The 18,743-nt window shown below is 52.0% G+C and overlaps 1 protein-coding gene across 2 annotated transcripts in view; it reads left to right on the top strand.

Annotated features, from left to right (window-relative positions):
• Nucleotides 1–18,322: 18,322 nt before the first annotated feature.
• Nucleotides 18,323–18,743, top strand: part of Unc5a (unc-5 netrin receptor A) — a 61,849-nt gene continuing 61,428 nt past the window's right edge. For both annotated transcript variants that reach the window (XM_047555245.1, XM_047555244.1), the window contains exon 1: nt 18,323–18,632. In XM_047555245.1, the coding sequence (XP_047411201.1) occupies nt 18,563–18,632 (70 nt within the window). In that variant the 5' untranslated portion in view covers nt 18,323–18,562. The remainder of the gene's footprint in view (nt 18,633–18,743) is intronic.

Here is an 18,743-nt window from a genome sequence, read left to right as displayed (position 1 = left end):
GCAAAGGACCGTCTGCAGAGACAAGAACTGCAGCCTGGAAAGCAGCCCTGGGCTGTGGCGCAGGGTCACGCAGCTTTATCTGTGCCCCATGCTGCGCACAGGAGCCTCCCCGTGCCATGAGATCAGGACTCGGCGTGAAGGTGCCCTGCATGGCTCTGAAATCATCACCTTCTGAGTCATCAAAGTGGCATTGACTTACAGTCAACAATGCGTGGTGCTAAGTGCACTTCATTATTCCACTTCTTTGAAAATTGGTCATCTGTCTGCAGTTCGTCCACAGCCTGGTGGGGTGGGAAAGCCAGGAACCAGAATCATGGCTCCCCTACTGACGGATGGTCTCATTCTGGGAAGCTTCCTTTTTTCTGAGTTTTCATTTGCTTGCACCTCAGATGGGAGGAAGATGCTGAATGAGGCATGTGTATTGTCCTTGGCATGTAGGAGCAGTCAATAGGTGGTGCCTGTCCCTCCATACGCCTAGATCCAGGTTACCCTCAACACCTCCTCTCCCTCCATCAGCGGGAGTTGTAGGAGGAGATGAGCAGGAAACCCAAAACCCCAGGCACTCATTCAACAGGTACGCCTTTCTCCTCTCCCGGCACCTTCCAGCCTTCGGAGGAACAGCCATGAGCAAGGAGGATAAGGTCCCTGGACATGTCGGCAGGGTGATGTGTGAGATTTCTGCTAGTGACAGGACAACAAAGAATGTTTAGGGGAGCCCAGCAGACAGGGTATCCAGGGAAAGAATGAGCATTGTCAAGATTTGGGGAGAGCATTCCAAGCAGAGGGAAGAACAAAGGAAAGTCCCCACAGTGGCTGAGAGATAGAGAGGCAGCCGCTGTGATGGAGGAAGTGGGCGCTGGGGAGCTGATGTGAGGCTGGGGAGAAGTCAGATCCCGTGGGGCTCCAGGAGGGAAGAGGCCTGGAGGTGGCTCCGAAGCCTGTGGTTTCCATTCTGTGCCGGGGCCATTTCCCAGGCCAGGCCAGGGCCACTTCTGGCCTGCGTCCTCCCGGGCAGCTGCACGTTTGACCAGGACCAAGGGGCACCTACTTGCCAGCTGAATTTCTCTCCCTGAATCCCAGTTCTCCTCCAGGTTGGAAGAAATTTCTATGGTTTGGCTGAAGGAAGGGATGGTGGGGGGGCAAAGAGTGTTTGCTGGCACCAGAATCACAGCAGAAGCCAACGCTGGAAACCTTCCCAAGTATTTAGAAATTAAAATAATAAAAGAAAACTGAGCATATGGAGTTTGTAAAGTGCCGTCCATCTTCAAGGGACACAACTTACTCAGAATGCTCAGGACGAGGGGGGTGTCTGAGAGGACATGATGAACACTCTGTCCCTGGGGTGGGGACCAGGGGTGGGGGCATGCACTGCCCTGGGCTAGGTTAGTCCAAGAAGCACAAGAGTGTGGGAACCCCCTTTGTGTAGCGCTTTTGGGAAAGGAGAACGATCGTCCATGACTTTGTGGGAACTCCCAGTTCTCCCCAGTCCAAGAAACATCCACCCCTCAACTCAAACCTGAACCCATCTTTAAATCTTCCTCCCCATGTACCCCCTGCATGCAGGTCCTAGAGGCCTGAACTCCAAAACACAACCAGACCTAGCTCATTCCCACTCTTGCTTCCCCATCTCCAGTTCGGTCTGGTATGTCCCATTTTCTTGGTCAATAGCAACCACCCTAACCTGGTCTGTAGATGCCTTCTTCCCCACCCAAGCTGGTCCCATCTGTCTTCCCTATTACCATTAGATGGGGTATAGTCTCTCTTTCTCTCTCATAAGATAAAAGTTCATCTCTTCTCTATGGCCTTCAAGGCTGTATGATGCAGGCACTGTCTCTCCCAATCTCAGTGTTGTTCCTCTGTCCCTCAGACAGGCATTATCTCTGCCTCAGGGCCTTTGCACATGCTCTTCCCAGTGCCTGGAATACTCTTTTCTGTCTCTTTCTATGATGGGCTCCTTATTTAGGTTTTATTCCAAAAAGAGTCCTCAGAGAAGTCCTGCCTGGGCACCCCAACTAAAAGGCCACCTCTCCAGTTACTTTTGACATCACTTTGTTTATTTTTACACATTCTATCAAAAATGATTTTGTAATAGCTGGGTCTGATGACACATGCCTGCAATCCCAGTTACTCAGGAGACTGAAGAAGAAGGATCACAAGTTCAAGGCCAGCATGGGCAATACAGTTTCAAAATTTTAAATTTTTTAAAGGCTAGGGATGTAGCTCAGTGGTAGGATACTTGCCTAGCAGTTGCAAGGCCCTGGGTTCCATCCCTGTCATCTAAATAAAATAAAATAAAATAAAATAAAATGACTTTTTCCATTTAACCTGCCTCTCTACCGTGTAAGTGCCACAAGACCAGACATTGCCTGTCTTCTTTCCTACCACATCCTCCACATCTGGAACAATGCTTGGCCCAGAGACCTCTACTCAATGGAGGCCAGGAATGCCACCTGGTTTGTTTGGGCACCAGCTAGGTGTTTAGGTAGCCACCATACACAGCCTTTACTGCTGAGTGGCAAACACTTCACTTGTAGGCAGAATTCAGGGGGTCCTGGCAGAGCCACGTGGTCATTATTCTGGGCACTGCTGAGTGAGCCTGTTCCCGGCTGAGCTGTCAAGCAGTTCAGCATGTGTCGGGGGCTCCCCAGCCTGACAGAGTTGCCAGACGAGCAACTTCCTCCTGCCCTCCTGGAGGTGAGAGACCACTCAGGAGCCCCAGGTGCCTCCCTCCATTCCAGGCGCTCGGGTTTCCCCGTGTCAGACAGCCCAGCTGGCACAGGCTGGCTGGAAGATAGGGGCAACAGGGTGAAAGAGGAAGGCAGGGGTCCCATGGGTTCCTTGTGGGGAGGGGACCTGTCCAGCCCATGGTCTCTGCTGGCTCTCAAGAGCCTTGTCTCAGATGTGTGGACACATGGGAGCGAGGCCAAGAGGACCTTCCTCCTGGGGATGCCGGGCCCGTGCAGGGGAGCCGAGGGTCCCTCCCCACAGCCCCTCCCCCCAGCCTCCCCTGTCTGGCTGCTCCTCTCCCGCTCCGCTGCGTGCTGGCCTCCGCAAGATGGATCTTCCTGGCTGTGCCAATCTTGCTGCCACCTGTTCGCGCTGTGCTGGAGCCAGCAAAGTGGCTCCGCTTCCAACCCAGAGCAGCTGGGAGAGTGGTGCCCAGCCTCGCGGCCCTCGCGGCCCCCGCGCCCCCCTCCTTGGTTGCAGCAGCGGCTCAGCTTCAAGTCATCCTGTCACCTGCTATCAGCTGGGCGGCCCCTTCTCTTTGCCGTGCCCCCTGCACACCCATCCAGCCCTCCCAGGTCACAGCCCCTTGTGACCAGTCTGCAGGGCGGGACATAGGCAGCAGCCCCGCCACCCTGACCCCTCCCCAGCCCAGACTCTTCCTCCCCTTTCTCTCTCCCCCACTTCTCTTGGGTTCCCCCAGTGGACCGCTCCCCAGAGCCTCATCCAGGAATTTGGAAGGACTGAGGCAGGGACTGGGGACCTGAGAGAGCCTGACCAGCTCCATCGCTGAGTCTGGGTGGGGCCCGGTGGCCCAGGGGTCCAAACCTCCAGGATGGAAAGAGATCCACAAAGGACCCACAATGGTAGTCCAGCCCACCCCAGAACCCTTCCCCTAACACGTGGGCTCTGTGACCTTGATGGAGAACCTCAGAACCTCTTTCTCCTCAGCTTCCAACGGGTTGAGTCTGTATCTGCCCACCCCACAGTGTCACTGAGGAGAACAAATGGAGGGCTAGCAACTTCAACTCCTTTGGGAACAAGGCAGGGATATAATTAAACACGTGCGTGGGATAGAGAAATGCAAACTGTAAAGTGCCGTGAGGCCGAGAAGCTGCTTTTTGCATGCGCATGCCTGGCCTCTGGGAGGAGGACGCAGGCTGAGTCTGTCTTCTGAAACGCTGGCTCCAGCTGAGGGGGCATCTAATGGCTGAGAGACAGACACATCAGAAGATAGAGCAAGACACAGGAAGACAGACAAATAAACACAGATAAAATAGCCAGCGAGGCCGATGGCTTTCCTGATGGGAACAGACAGGCGGTGGCAGCAGCCAGGTTCCCGTAGCCTGGGGCCTTTTCTCCTCTACCAGGATCCTGCTCAGGGACGGGAGGCACAGCGCTCTCCCTTCTCTTCCTGCTGCCCTCTGTCATCAGCTCGCACTTGTTGACCTGCGGGCACACTGGCATAGTGTCCACACCAGCACCCTGGCGCCATGGTGGGGAGGGGTTGGACCCTCCAAATTCTGGACAAACTAGTGAGAAGGGGAGTGGTCCTTGCATGGGGGGGAGGGGCCTTCGCCAGGTGCACACAGGAAGTGTGCCTTTGCAGGTGACGATAATGGGAAACCCTACACCATTTCCATGAGAGCACTGATCCCTGGGGATGAGCCATCGAAGGGAAGCTGAGAAGGCTGGTGGAGAAACCACAGGCCGACTCAAGTCTGTCAGTGTGCATCTCTCCCCAGGGCCCTAGAGTGGGTCACAGGGATCTGCATGTGAGCAGAGAGTCCAGGGGTGCAGGGTGGACTGGGGGTGCCCTGCTCCCTCACTGCCCTTGCATGCACCCTCCTATAGCAGCCAGACTGCTCTTTCTAGACGCACCTCAGATCTGTGTCTTCCCTATTATTCCCCTACCCCATAGCTTCCCATTGCACATATCATAAAGTCCAAAAGCTACTCACGATTCCCAAAGGCCCCCAGGGGTTAGCCCTGCCTACCTCTCCAACCTCGTGTTCCAGTTCTCCCTCCCCTCCTGCCTCAAGGCCTTTCCTCCACACCAGTCTGGCCATTCCTCCAACCCTACCCACCTCAGGGCCTTTGTACTTGCCGTGCTCACTCCGTAGACCCTCAGATGCCAATTTTGCCTTGGTCACCTTCTCATCATTCAGGTCTCAGAAGAGAGCCTCCTGATCCCAACGAACACCCTTCCCTTTCTCTGGTCACTCCCTGGTTTTCGTTCAGCTGTTTTCTGCATTGCTCCTACCTCTGCGTGGAAATATCTCCTTCAGGTGTTTTTTGGTCCGTCTCCACCCTGTGGAATACAAGCTCTTGCTTTGTTGACCGTCGGATCTCCATGTCTGGAGCAAAGCCTGGCATAGATCATCACTTAATAAATATTTCCTCAGTTAGTGAGTGAAGCACAGAGGAAGAGGCAAAAAGTGACCAAGGTATTCCCAAGAGACCAACCAAGCCAGCGGGGACGGCGGCTGGAGGATGGCATGATCCTGAGACACTGCGGGGCTCACAGTGCCAATGTGCAATGCTCGTCTTACTGTATTGTCTCTGCTTTGTCTCCCTGTGATGTTCAGCACCTGAGGATGGAGTGTTTTAGTCCCATTTTACAGATGAGGCCGCTGAGACTCTCATTGAGGGGCTAAAGCATTTGTGCAAAGTCACGCTGCTTACAGAAAAGAGGAAGGCTGTGACTCCTCCTCCTCGGTAGCACATGGCCTTCCAAATGGGGAAAGGTCTCCCAAGAGTTGCTCACAGTCACATTCCTACAGGGACTCTGAAATGGCAGCAGGGAGGGGCTCTGGCAGCAGGATCTGGCTTACAAGAACCTCCGACTGAAGAGGCAGTGGTCAGGAAAAAGAAGTCAGACAGGCTGGTCCAGGGTCTTGGTGGGCCAAGGGGGATGCTCATGATTGAAAAGAAGTCCCTGGACAAGACCCTGAGCGCTTTTTTCTTACCCTGCAGCATGGGAATGATGGAGGGCTTGGGGTTTGCTTCTGGCAGCTCCATCTGCTGGGCCTTGCTGTCCTCCTCTGTGTGATGGGGGTGATAATGCCTCTCTCCCAGAGTTGATCCAAGAACTGAATCAAGCCCTGTATGTAAGAGTGCTTTTACAAATCTTTAAGCATTATACAATTGTGCACAAGTAAAGAGCCACATAGCTGCAGTTTTCAGAAGTCCATCTCAAACTGACTCAAACTCAAAAGGGAATTCATGGGCTTTCATAATTGAAAACTGCCCAAGGTGGGACTTCAGGTTTGGCTTCAGGCATAGCTGGATCAGGGTGCTCCAGCAGAATCTCTCCCCTGCCCTCGTTTCTTAACAGCCCTTCTTGGGGACTTGGGGTTCGGGGGGTTCCTTCTTAAGCAGTCTTTACCAGTGAGTAACCATTGACCACTCCAGGTTCCTATCCTGCCACAAAATGTACCCCCATCTGAAAGAATGCACGCCTCAGATGAGCCTAAGTTTAAGCACCAGGATTTGTTCATGTTGGTACAAACAGGCACCCAAAACTGAACCAACCACTGTGGAAGCCAGGATGCTGGGCAACTCTGATCGGCCACCCCTGGAGCTGGGGGCAATGGCAGGGATTGGCTTCATCTGAAACACAAGACTGAGTGGAAGTGACAGTGGAGGTTCTCTAAAGAAAATTGGGGTGATGCCACAAGAAGAGGGGGTCTGGAAGCCCAGCTGGCAAATAACGGATGTTCACTGCAAGATGGATGGCAGCATCCTCACCCACACAGCTGGCACGGAGGGGTGAGACTTTGAGGTTCCAGGTTCCCGGAGACTCCTCTCTGGCTACCCTGCAAGGACTCAGAGGAGCCAATTTCTGGAAAAGTTTTGAATGGAGCCGCTGTGCCAACGAAACAGTACCGTTACTGAATGTGATTTGTAAACGGTGAAAACACTCGTCAAACGTTAGAGATTATCCTTCGTGCTGTTTTAGAAGAGGAGAGGGGCGACAGGCACCATAGGATTTTGGAACGGAAAGGGGCTTGGAAATCTTGGTCGCCACTCCAACAACCCCCACCCCAGGCATCACCACGCAGCCCCCAGAAGAATGTGTTCTAGATGCAGATCACGTCGCACCCCTCCAGGGCTTCATGTGGCTCTTAGAATAGTCTAGATTCCCCTCCCGACCTCCAGCCCTGGGGAGGCGGTCCACGCCCGCTGCCCAGTCTCCCGGACCCGTTCCCCTGATCATCTCCCACCCACAAGTGCTCCGGCTGCCTGCCCAGCCGTCCTGCCTCCTGCAGACATACCAAGCTCATCTCCTTCTCTGAGGTTTCCCACTCGCTGTTCACTCTGCCCAGGTTGCTTTTCCCCTAAGAGTCCCAACCCTGAAGAGTCTCTTCATTCAAGTCTCTGCAGAAATGGCACCTTCTCAGAGACGCTTCCCGGTCACACGTTTCTGTGAATGCTCTCTATTCCTTCTCCATATTCTGCCCCCTTGTCCAGTTTATATCCTTTACCATCTGGAATGTCCATGTTGGTTTATTTGTTTGCTAATTTATCCTCAGTCTTCCTGCCTGCTGTCCCCATTGGGGCACTCAGCTCCAAGAACACAGAATCTACCACACAGTACAAGGTCTGGCAAGCCTGGGATCCACAAGTACAGGTGCAGCATCCCTTCTCCGAAATGCTTGGGACCCAGAAGTGTCTCAGATTCTTTTTTTTCCAAATATTAGAACTTTTGCGTAGATGTGAGAGAGTTTGGGGATGGAACCCAAATCTAAACATGGAAATCATTTATGTTACACATACACATTATATACAATCATTACCTACAATATTTTTCATTACTTTGTACATGAAACAAAATTTGGTGGTATGGAATTTTCCACTTTGGCCATTATGTTAGTGCTCAAAACATTTTAGACTTGGGAGCATTTCAGATTTCGTATTTGGGGATTAAGGACGCTCTACCTGTAACTGGAATGATGAAGAGATAGATGAACGAATGGGCTGGTGGGCAGGGGCTGGGCGGGTGGAGATGGGGGTGGTGGGCGGGTGAGTGGGCGGGTGAGTGGGTTGGGGGGTGGACAGGGCGGTGATGGAGCTGTGGCCTGCCTGAGCATGCAGCTGGCACCAGCAGCTGGGTGGGCTGGGCCCTGCCTGTCCAGTCTTGCAGACTTGCCTTCACTCTCTAACTTACTTCCAGTTCTTTTTTCCCCCTTCCTTTCTTTCTTTTCTTTTTTAAATAAGCGTGTGCCCTGTTATTTCTTTTAGACTGGAAACTGACCGGGGATCTGAGAGTTGAAGACCCTCCAGGCCCCACCTGCCACACCAGTGCACACTCTGCGGCCCCAGCACCACCTGCTCTGGTTGCTGAGTTCACCTGACTTCAAAGCCCATTAAACTGATCATTAGAAGGTCAATAAAACCCTTTCCCCTGCATGGACACATCTCCGCCCTCGCCTGCTGCCTGTCACTGTCACCAGGGCAAGGAGAGAGCTCCACGGCCCCTCCTGCCTACAAGCAACACAGGTGAGCTGAGCCCCTCAGTTCTCACGGCAGTCCCCAAGGAGGGGCTGTCACCCAGGCACTGCCGCTCCAGGGCCATTCTTTGGGGGTGGGAAATGGAGAGCAGCATGTCTTTTTAAGAACTGTGCACCTGAGCTGAGTGGCATCAGGGGTCTGTGAGGCTGGCAGGAGGCAGCCCTGCTGTGGGGCTGTGGCAGCCTCACACGCAGACAAGTCTTCTGAGAACTGCTCTGATGTCTCAGTGATGGAGGTGGAGGGGGAAGGGACACCGCTGCGACCTTGTCTCACTAAAATCACTGAAAAGAGACAGAGTCCGGAAACAGTCAGGCGGCATGCGATGAACCCCGGTGGAGCAGGGGACCCAGTGGGCTGAGGTTCCATGTTCAGAGGATGCCTGGATGCAAGTCCCAGGCATTCCTGGTATGGGTTCCTGAGGCCAGGGGAAGCTTCTCCCCTCATCTGGAAAATTCCATCATGGTGAAGTCTGACTGAAGAAAACATCAACTCTTGGTATCATTGTTGAGTCTGGGGAGGGAAAAGCACACTGCAGAGGGAAGCCTACAGTCAGACCCTGTGTTGTAAACAATCCACAGTGTGGCAAAACTATTTCTGTTGAGTTATATCAACACACACACCTGTATACATGCACAGGAAAGCCCAGAAAGCTACACACTAGACTCCCACCATGGTTCCTTCGCTGGAAAACCCTAGGATTTGGGGCAGGATTATTTATAGTCTTTTTTTTAACACAAAGGTATTAATGTTTTATATGTAAGATTAAAAATTATTTTTTGAAGACATTCACCAAGTGTGTAATTGAAAGCACTAGCTCTCCAAGGTAGTAGTATGAAGGTTCAGAAAAGGACACACAAGGGTCCCAGCCAACATAGGAGGTCCTCCAAGACATGCCTCTTGTGGAGCCACCCTCTACCTTGGTGAATTCCCTGGGACAGGGCATTCTGACTATCTCCCCAGTCACAATTCTCCTAGAGGTTTCTTTGAAGATGCCATCCTGAAATGTGCCCAGGAACTGATTCCAGGACTCGTGGAACAGGGAGCAGAGAAGCCAGGCACAGAGGGAGCAGAAAATGTTCTGCTCGGCTGATTCCATAATGCCAGGGCTGCAGTGTCTCTGCTTCCATCCAGCAGAGTGACAGTATCCACGTGCTCGTGCAAGGGGGGTTATTTTATTAACCAGATAGATTAAGCATCTCTCCTTCTAATTACTAGTTTAATTAACCTTGGCACACAGTATGTACCAACCCCCGAGGGACTGAGTCAGAATCGCTGTCCTGGGTGAACATCGCCCATCTGCTTTGTTCTACTGGCTTCAGCCAGCCCTCAAGGGGCCGGGGCAGCAGACGTTGAGAGCCAGGGGTCTGGTGGCACATGGGAGAAGCAGAATGAATGTAGGGAGGGGTTGTCGGGGACCTCCCCAGAGGGTTTTGCCACAGGTGCTGGATTCTAACAGGATTACTTCTGCACCAGTCCTCCACAAGTGACTAGGCAGGGTCAACCACAGAGAAGTCAACCTGGGCTGCTCCACCTGGGTCTCCCTCAGGTCTGCAAGGTAGTCAAGATGCCCTATGCAAAGCCTGGGAGTCAGAAGTCTTGTGCTCAACTACCACAGTCTGGTGGTGAGGTATGTGTGCTGTGTCAAATTCACCACACCTTGCTTTTCTCATCTGTAAAATGCACTTAGCACTATCTAGGTCATGGGGCAATTTATGAGGTTCAATTGAAGAGGACAGAGTTGAGATGCTTTACAAACTATATTTATTTGTTCATTCACCAGTTGGGCACATATTTCAGGAGGGTGCAGTCTTTTCTGGCAAAAATAAGCAATACCATGATGAACAGGGAGATCTGAAGCCCCTTTTTCCTGAGAATCGATGGCATCTGCCTAAGAAACCCAGAGTCATTGTCTGTGTGTGTGCCTACACCTCTGAGGTGCTTGCACAAGCGTGCTGCACGGGGACACCTTTCTCCTTCACAGCCATGAACAGTGCACATGCCCACCTCAGAAACATGTCTACACCCACACAAGTGCATGATGTCCATGTGTGAAGATAACTGCGTGGCTCCTCTGTTCTCAAGGAGCATAAGGCCAGAGGTATCGCTAATAAAATGTAATAATAAGAAGTAGAGCCCCTGGTAAAGGGCTTTTATATATTTATTTGTTTAGAATCTTATTAAGATCCTAACCTAGTCTCTTCTTCACTACTGCGGTGCTGCTGGAGTCTCCTGATGTCTGTGTGGGCGGTGAAGTTGCAAGCGTGTGTATTTGCATATGTGTGAGAGAGAAAACTGGGGATGCATGTGGGGGATGTGCTGGCATGCATGTGTGTGTCCTGAGGCCAGGTGTGGGGTTTATGTGTCTTAACCATGTATTTGTGTGTGCAGGTAGTTGCGTGTGCATATCTGGGTATAGTTGTGTGTCTGGATCTGGGTTTGTGTGTGGTGCATGTTTGTGTTTATGCATGTCTGGAAGTGGGGTGTGTGTTTTCTTGGGTGCATGTATGTATGTACCTGGGTGTAGTTTTGTGTGTGTGTGTGTGTGTGTGTGTGTGTGTACATTTTCGGGTGTGAGGTGCATCTGTATGTTCCCTGTATGCATGTGTGGGGTTGCATGCTTGTGTGTGTATGCATTTACGTGTCCAGGCATGGATTGTGTTTGTATGTGTTCCCAAGTTATGTGTTGTGTTCCTGTGCTTCTTAGGACCTGTCAGTGGTGAGCAAAGTTTACCAGCCTGTTTTGCACCATCACCCCCATTAGGAGACTTTGTAGATATTTTTCCCCCATAGTCACCTCCTCTCTGAAATTTTTATACTACTGATACACTGTATATCTGTTTATGTGTGGTGTATATATCTGAGCTCTAAGTAGAGAAAAAAACTTTCCCTACCTATCTTCCTAGCCTGGAAGACACACTTTCTGTCCCCCAAGAGCAATACTGCCTTGTTGAGAAGTCACATCGCAGGAGGTTTTCTATGCCTGCTCTCAACTCCCGCCCACATGAGTGCAGCAGGCCCCAGTCCCTAGGGCCCACCTGGGAACCTCTTAAAATATAGATTTGCCAGTCCCGCCCCCTAAAGATCTTGACAGTAGACCTGGGGAGAGGATCAGAAATTCTGTTATGGCAAGTTCCCAGGTGACACCCTGATGAAGGGCAGGATTGGGCTGGAGGGAGTTTGGCACCATCAAGGGATCACGTAGTCCAAGGGGACTAGAGAACTTGAACTTTCAACCACGAAGACTGTGAGCAGGTTTCTTATGCCAGCGCAGCCCTGGGGCTGCCCAAAGGGGACTAGTGTTTGGACCGGAAGTCTTCCCACCAGCCCAAGACATGAAGCACAGTGACAGGACCATGCAGGTAGAGTCTGGAACAAACCCTGACCCAGGTGTCTAGGGGCCCACCTTCCAACTGTGTGATAAAGCCACAGATGCCTTCAGGCTGACCCAGGCCTGAATTCCCTGAGCCCCAACCTCCCCCCACCCTCTGCCAGGACTCACTGACAGGAGACAGAGCTTCCCTCTGCCCGGCCCAGCCCTGGGATTGCAATGGGAGTTCCGATCCCCACTGGAACCCCCTCTGGAAGCTGTCAAGGACGTAGTAGCAAAATCAATAAAAAGCAGAGAACCCCTTACTGACCCTCCCTCTTTGGGTGCCAAAGCGAAGCAGAGCCTCTCTTGGAGGACGGGACTAATGCCAAGCCTCAGCCCCTGATGTCTGAGTGATCAGAACACAGGGGACCAATTGATTCGGTGTGGGCAGAGCTCCAGCAGGAGGCTGCTGCAGGGCAGATGGGAGCCTGGAAGAAGGAGGGAGGGGCCTTCAAGGCACGAGTGGGCTGGGCTGGGCTGGACTGGGCTGGGCTGAGAGTAAAAGTGTCTCTGTGAGGGTGTGTCGGCAGGAGAGGGAAAGATGGGATGAGCATGAATGAAAGGAGAGTAGGGATGGAGAGACTGCGGTCTGGTGGGGAAGTGAGAAAGGCAGCCTTCTCCTTCTCTTAAGCTTTTAAAGCATCAGAGCATCTTGCTAATTGTTCATCTCCCAGAGACGCTAATGAAATTAACTCTGCAAAATGCTCATCAGGTCATCTGCAGAAGGCACAGTGCCAGGCTTCCACTTGGTCCAATCCCGTCCTCCACCTCCTCCTCCTCCTGCTCCTTTCTGACAATTCCCCACCCCCTTCTTTTCACACAGGCCCCTCCAGAAGGAACTGCTCACCTCCAAATCCTCTTGAGAGTGACCAGGGGGGAGTCAGAAATGGGGGCCATGTAGCCAGGGAAACCTCCAAGTCTGAAATGCCATGGAGCTCATAGAGCTGGGAAAGATTGTCTCTGGGTGTGTGTTTCTGAGTGTGTGTGTGTGTGTGTGTGTGTGTGTGCGCGCGCGCGTGTGTGCGTGACAGAGAGAGAATACATGCATTATAGAAGCATGTGTCTCTAATAAAACCATTTGTTAGAATGAACATTCTTTCAATCACTCAGCATTCCTGGTGCGGCATCTAGGTTTAAATCTTCCTCCCATTCTTTACCAATTGAGGGGCGCTAGGCAAGTTACACCCCTTCTCTGTGCCTCAAGTTTCATCTCTAAACAATGGGGATGATAATAGCATCATCTAGATCCTAAGGGGTTGTGAGAATTGAAAGATAAGCCAGGTAAGGAGTTGAATCCTGTCACGGGCACACGAGAAATGCTGGACGCTGTCCTTGGTCCTGGAGACTCCAAGGCGAGGGCATCACAGTTCTTGACCTGAGGTATAACCAGACAAGATGAGAGTTCCAGACACGAAGTTCCAGGAGCATGAGGCAGCATATGGAGGGGCCACATGAATAGTCTGTGCAAGAACAGGGTGGAAAGACATAGAAATGTTTGTGTGTGTGTGTGTGTGTGTGTGTGTATATATATATATATATATATATATATATATATATATATATAAAGAGTGTGTCTCTGTATTGATTGTGTATAGTTGCTCAAGGTGCATGGGTATGAGCTGAGTGTGAGGAGTGTGTTTAGGTGACATGTAAAGAATGAGTGGACATTGGCATGCTCTGTGTGTGTGTGTGTGTGTGTGTGCACGTGTGCACGCGCGCACGCGCACCAGATGTTGCTGGGGGTCCTTTGAATGGAATTGTTTGCAGTTCTCTGTCTCTGTATAGCTCCCACACATTTTTTACTTTTCTTGTAAGCTGGCTATCATTCCACCCTCATTTACAACTGGAAGGGCATCTGTGTCTCTCCAATAGGATGTTGTTTCCCCCAAAGGGTAACACTAAGCCTTGCAAACAGTAGCAGTAATAAATGTTGACCCTATCCTGGGTTCTAGAACAGATTTTTACGAAGGATAATTATATATCATTCTTTCTAATGCAGATGATGGAAACTCAAATGGGCTTACACAACAATAACAACAATAACAAAAAGGGAATGTGTTAGTTGATGAAACAGAAAATCCAAAGGTATTGGATTCAGGAGTAGCTTCAGGAGTAGATAGATCCTGGGATTTTTAATGATTCCCCAGGTTCTACTTTTCTCTGCTCAAACTTCAGGTTCAGTCATGTGCTTCTCATATGGTGGTAACTTCGAAGATCATTTCTTTCCTGCTTCAAGTTCACCAAGAAAAAAAAATTCTTGCCCTCCTTAGTTCCAAAATATGTCCCAGAAATAGTATCTGTAGGCTGCCTTGGGTCATGTGCCCAACCCTAAACCAATCACTGTAGTTCAGAGAACAGTGCATACTAATTGGCCAGGCCTGACATTTGTGCCATCTTTTGAAACTGGGGTGGGATAGCCCCACATGAATCTTGTGTGCAGAAGGTAGAGAGGGGTGGCCTCTCAAAGAAAGACAGGAAAATCCTTCCAGAAGATGGAAGCTGAATGCTGAGCAAGGGGCAGATCTGAATGGAGTAGAGATCATCAAGAGCCAGCACAAGTTCTCTAAGAACCAGTTCTGCCTGGGAACCTGCTTCCTGTTTGATTGGGTTATTGGCATGGTAGAAAAAGAGCATAGCTGGTGGTTCATGAGTCTAGAGCTCTTTAGAGTCTTTCCGTTCATTTTTTTATGTGTAGCAGTGAAATGTGAGTTGACGGTGCAGTCAGAAACTTCTGGAATGGCTGAGAGAGAAACTGAATTTTTTGTCTTACCGAAGTAGTCCTGAGCAGGGGAGATGCTGGGCTCTGTCCTTGCTTTTTCCTTCAGCAATCTCTTGAGTAAGGACTTGGTTTAAAGTCTATATGTCTTTCTCATCTCATTTGAGAAAGACAGGAAGCTGAAGAAAATAGCAAGTACTCTGCCTGACAGCACCCACATCCTGAGAGAGCTCCATATGGGAAAGAAGGATTAGATGTAATAGGATGGAATTTAATTGGGATGAATTTAAGTCTCTGCATCTAATTGCAGGAAACTAGTGACCCAAGGGTAGATGGCAGCACCTGCAGCAAGACTAAGGACAGTGCTCCTCAAAGCATGGTCGGTTTTCAGATCACTGGCAGCAGTAGGAACAGCTGGTGGGGAGTAGAAGGGCTCAATAAGAGCACAGATTCCTAGATACCTCCCCAGACACACTGAATGAGAATTGGGATAGGGCAGGACCTGGCCATTTGCATTTTCCCCAGCATCACAAGCATTTTGGTACATCTCCACATCAAGGATGGCCTCAGCACAGGCTCTTGGCTCCCCTGTCCAGCAGGCATTTGGAGTGCAATATCACTGGCCAACAGTGGATTGGGACCCCATTGTGCATCAGGCCATGTGGGCAGGAGATATGCCAACTCGCTGCAGGAGATGCCTTCAGAGGCGCCGTCTCACTGGAGAGCACCTGCAGTGGGGGTCAGGGTGGCAAGGACAGGGACTGTTGTCATACCAGTTACTGAGACAGAACTATTTGACCTGGAGGAGAAAGAATTCCAGATAGATCCAGACTTTGTCTTCTGAAGTAACAGAAGCAAAGGAAGAGGGAGACATGCATGGTGTAACCTCAGAAGGTGAACTCAATGAAGGGGCAGCTTTCTGCTCTCTAGAAAGGAGAGAACCAGCACAGTGGTTACAGGTGACATCTGTGCCCTGTCACTGGGATACTGTAGATGCGAGGTCTATAGGCATTTGTTGGAGAGTCCCACCTGAGGTGTTCCCTCCTTCCCTGAGTGCAGGGCTTCTGTGGGGGCAAAGTCCTGAGGCCACAGTCAGGGCTTGGATCTGAACAGAACCAAGGACAAAGGAGGTTGGAGGTGTCCCAAGCCCTCCTCCCATCCTACGTTTTGGTCTGAGACAAGTCCTTCCCTGGCAGCCCTCCATCCTGGAGTCATAAGTCGAATTCAGATGAAGTATCTTCTCCCGGGTCTCTGCAAGGCCATCCCTCCTTCTGACATGTCCCTGAGTACTACTTAGAAAGGGACAGTGAAACTAAAGCCTGGGTGACTAAAAGGAATGAGCCATGTGAAGGTCTAAGGACAGTATTCTAGGAAGAAAAGCAAATGGGGAATTCTGAAAGTGGGGAAGAGCTTGGATGGCAAAGTTGCAGAGGTAGGCAGGGGCCAGATGTTGCTGAGCCTGCAGGTTGTGCAGTGATGTTAATGTTGCTCTCTGTTTATTTCAGCTCTGCCTTCCAGGCACACAGTAGGATTGCACTTCCTGGTTTTCTGGAAATTGGGGAGCTATTTCTGGTCCATGAAATGTGAGTCTAATTGATGTGTCCTTTCCTTGGCCAACAGTGTTCCAGAAAGTACTTTTAGCTAAAGTTCAGAGTGAGGATGAACTGGAGCAGAGGGACCCGTGATGGAAAAATAAGAAATAAGTTTTGTTGATTTAAACCGCTAAGATTTGGGGGATTATTTGTTATTATGACATAACTTAATCTATCCTGACTACTACAAGGACCATTGTAGTAGGGCCGAGAAGTGAACAGAGCTGCTAAACTGAACAGAGAAAAGATTTCTTGTATCCTAAATCTTATTCCCAAATTTTAATCTTAGAGCAGAAACTGCAAGAAGAGGAAATGTAAGGAGCATGGACACTAAAATCAGACCTCCCAGAGACCCATTTCTGCTACCTCTGCAGTCACAGGATAACACTGGCCCTTGGCAAAAAAGCACTTTCCTTTTCTCAGGCCTCAGAGACCTTATCTGTATAGTAGGAATAATGTTGACTTAACAGGATTGCATGAGAGGATCAAGTCAAATTACAAACACTAGCAAGGACACACTGGTATCCAGCAAATATTACAATGTCATCTTGAAACCCAGCCCCAATCCCACTCCTTCATCTTCAGTCCTAATCATTTTCCCCATACTGTGGATCCCCAGTGAAGGTCTGCCACTGTTTCCCCTCCTCTCCCCACCTCTTTCCTGCAGGGAATGGGCAAGGAAGCTATGATTTCAAGGGGAGCAGTCTATGCACACACTGCTGCTTCCAAACACACACACACACACACACACACACACACACACACATACACACACACTCCAGACCATTGGTACCACATACATACAAACAGTTCCCAAAACAGAGTTCAAAAAGGCAGAAGCTGGTAGGCATTTTCATCTGGGCTCACATGAGTTTATAGAAAATATTTTTTTGTTGAACATTTTAAATCAGGAGATTTCACATGTAACGGCCTCTATTGAAAATTTGGAAGATAGAGTCATAATGAGCCCCAATCCCCTCCCCCCACAACTGGCACCTGGAGCAGAAGGGCCAGCTGCCCCTTTAGATGGGATCCTGTGCTCTGTCCCCAGTGCTGTCCATTGCCTCCCTGGTGCTGAGGCCCAGATCTGTGGGTGCATAGCTGGAGCTTTGGCTGAGGTTTATTTATTTATTTATTTTTTATAGTAGAGTTAAGAAGAAAGAAAACATTTCTCATAACCCTTCTCTATCAAAAGTGGGAAACAAAAGACAGACCGAGAGAGGGCCTCGTGTCTCAAGACATACAGGAGAGCTCATATCTCTTTGTGGAATCCAAGACCATTCTTACATCGCCTAGCCTGCAGCACCAATTTATATTATTGACCGGCCTCACAGGCGTTTAAGTTTGTGAGCCTGCCCTCACCTTTCTATTTGCCCTCCCGACCTAGAATAGGACCCTCTCTTTTTCAGATCACTCGCCAGGTGCACACGGAGCGCGTTTGTCATTTCCTTTCTCCTTCAAGGCAGCCCTCTGTTTATTTTAACCCGATTAGGGAATGGGGGCGGGGAACTAGAGACTCCAGCAGCGGTCATTGCTGGAGGCTCCCGGAGACAACGTGACTTGCCCAAGGTCACAGGACCAGAAGCGGGAGGTGTCTAGACCCTACCCCAGGACTTTCTAGCTCCCACAGCCCAGCTTGTTCCTTCACGCCCATGTCTCCGGAGCTGTGCGCTCTCTGGGCGCAAACACCGCGCGCCTTGTCGGTTGCGCTGCGCCCTAAGGTTGTTTCCTTCTGCGGACTGCACTGTAGGGTTAGAGAAACCTTGGGTCACTCTGTTACGCTTGCCCTAGAGTCCACTAGGATGCGTGGCTGGGACTGCCAGTGGCCCGGAATCTGACCTGTTTGTCACTGGGGCCCTGGGAACCCAAGCGCGCGGGCCGGGGCCCCCGGAGCTCTACTGCAGTCCCCCATCCAAGCCGCCGGCTGGCAGCTTACCGCGGCGCGCTGATGGCCTCCGAGCGCTTCTGGGAGACAAGGAGTGGGGGGAGAGGACTGCAGCAGAACCTGCCGGGGGCACCCCAGCCCTGGACCGCTCTCCGCAGGCTGGCGCCGCGCCGGGGTCGCCGCAGCCCTGGGCCCCTCCCGGGCCACCTGTGCGCAGACTGGCGGGCCCGAGAGAGTCCGCATCCGGAGAACTAATCCACTCCGGGTTTCAAAATCTTGTCCCAGTCTCTCGAGACCACGAGGGGCGGTGGGAGGCCTCCCCGCCCACCACCCCTTCCCCTCCCTGGGGGAGCCTTAGGCATCGCTCGGAGGGATCCCCGGTGCTGGGGGCGGCCCGTGCGCGCGGCGCGGGGCGGCCCGGCCCCTCCTTCCTTACCCCGCCCCGCCCCGCCACCGCCCCGCTCCTGTACTCCAGTCCGGGTTTTGTGGCGCCCGCCGGCCCGCTCCCCGGCTGCGGGCTCCGCGCGGCGGCTGGCTCGGTGCGCGGCGCGGCTGGCGCTGCGCTCCGCCCCGGCTGCATTGCTGCGCTCCCGGTGCCCAAGGGAGCCACGCGCCGCGTGCGCCCCACCACCGGCCGCCCGGAGGCAGCGCAGTCCGCTGGCATGGGCCCCGGGGGCGCCCCGAGGTGGGGCTCCGGGCTGAGGCGCTGAAAGCCTCCTCCCGCCCGCGGGGCCCCGCGCCCAGCTCGCCCGCCTGCGGCCATGGCCGTCCGGCCCGGCCTGTGGCCAGCGCTCCTGGGCATAGTCCTCACCGCCTGGTTCCGCGGCTCGGGTGAGTCACGCCGCGCGCGCTCTGGGGAGGCTTGCGGGGGACCGTGCGCGCGAACGCTCGCAGCTGTGGGGAGGGGGGTCCTCTGACCCGTACTGTCGGACCCGGCTGGGA

This window comes from Sciurus carolinensis, chromosome 6 (genome assembly GCF_902686445.1).
Source record: "Sciurus carolinensis chromosome 6, mSciCar1.2, whole genome shotgun sequence".
NCBI lineage: Eukaryota > Metazoa > Chordata > Mammalia > Rodentia > Sciuridae > Sciurus > Sciurus carolinensis.
Note: the sequence above shows the minus strand (reverse complement) of the source record. Positions and strands in the feature narration are given on the sequence as shown.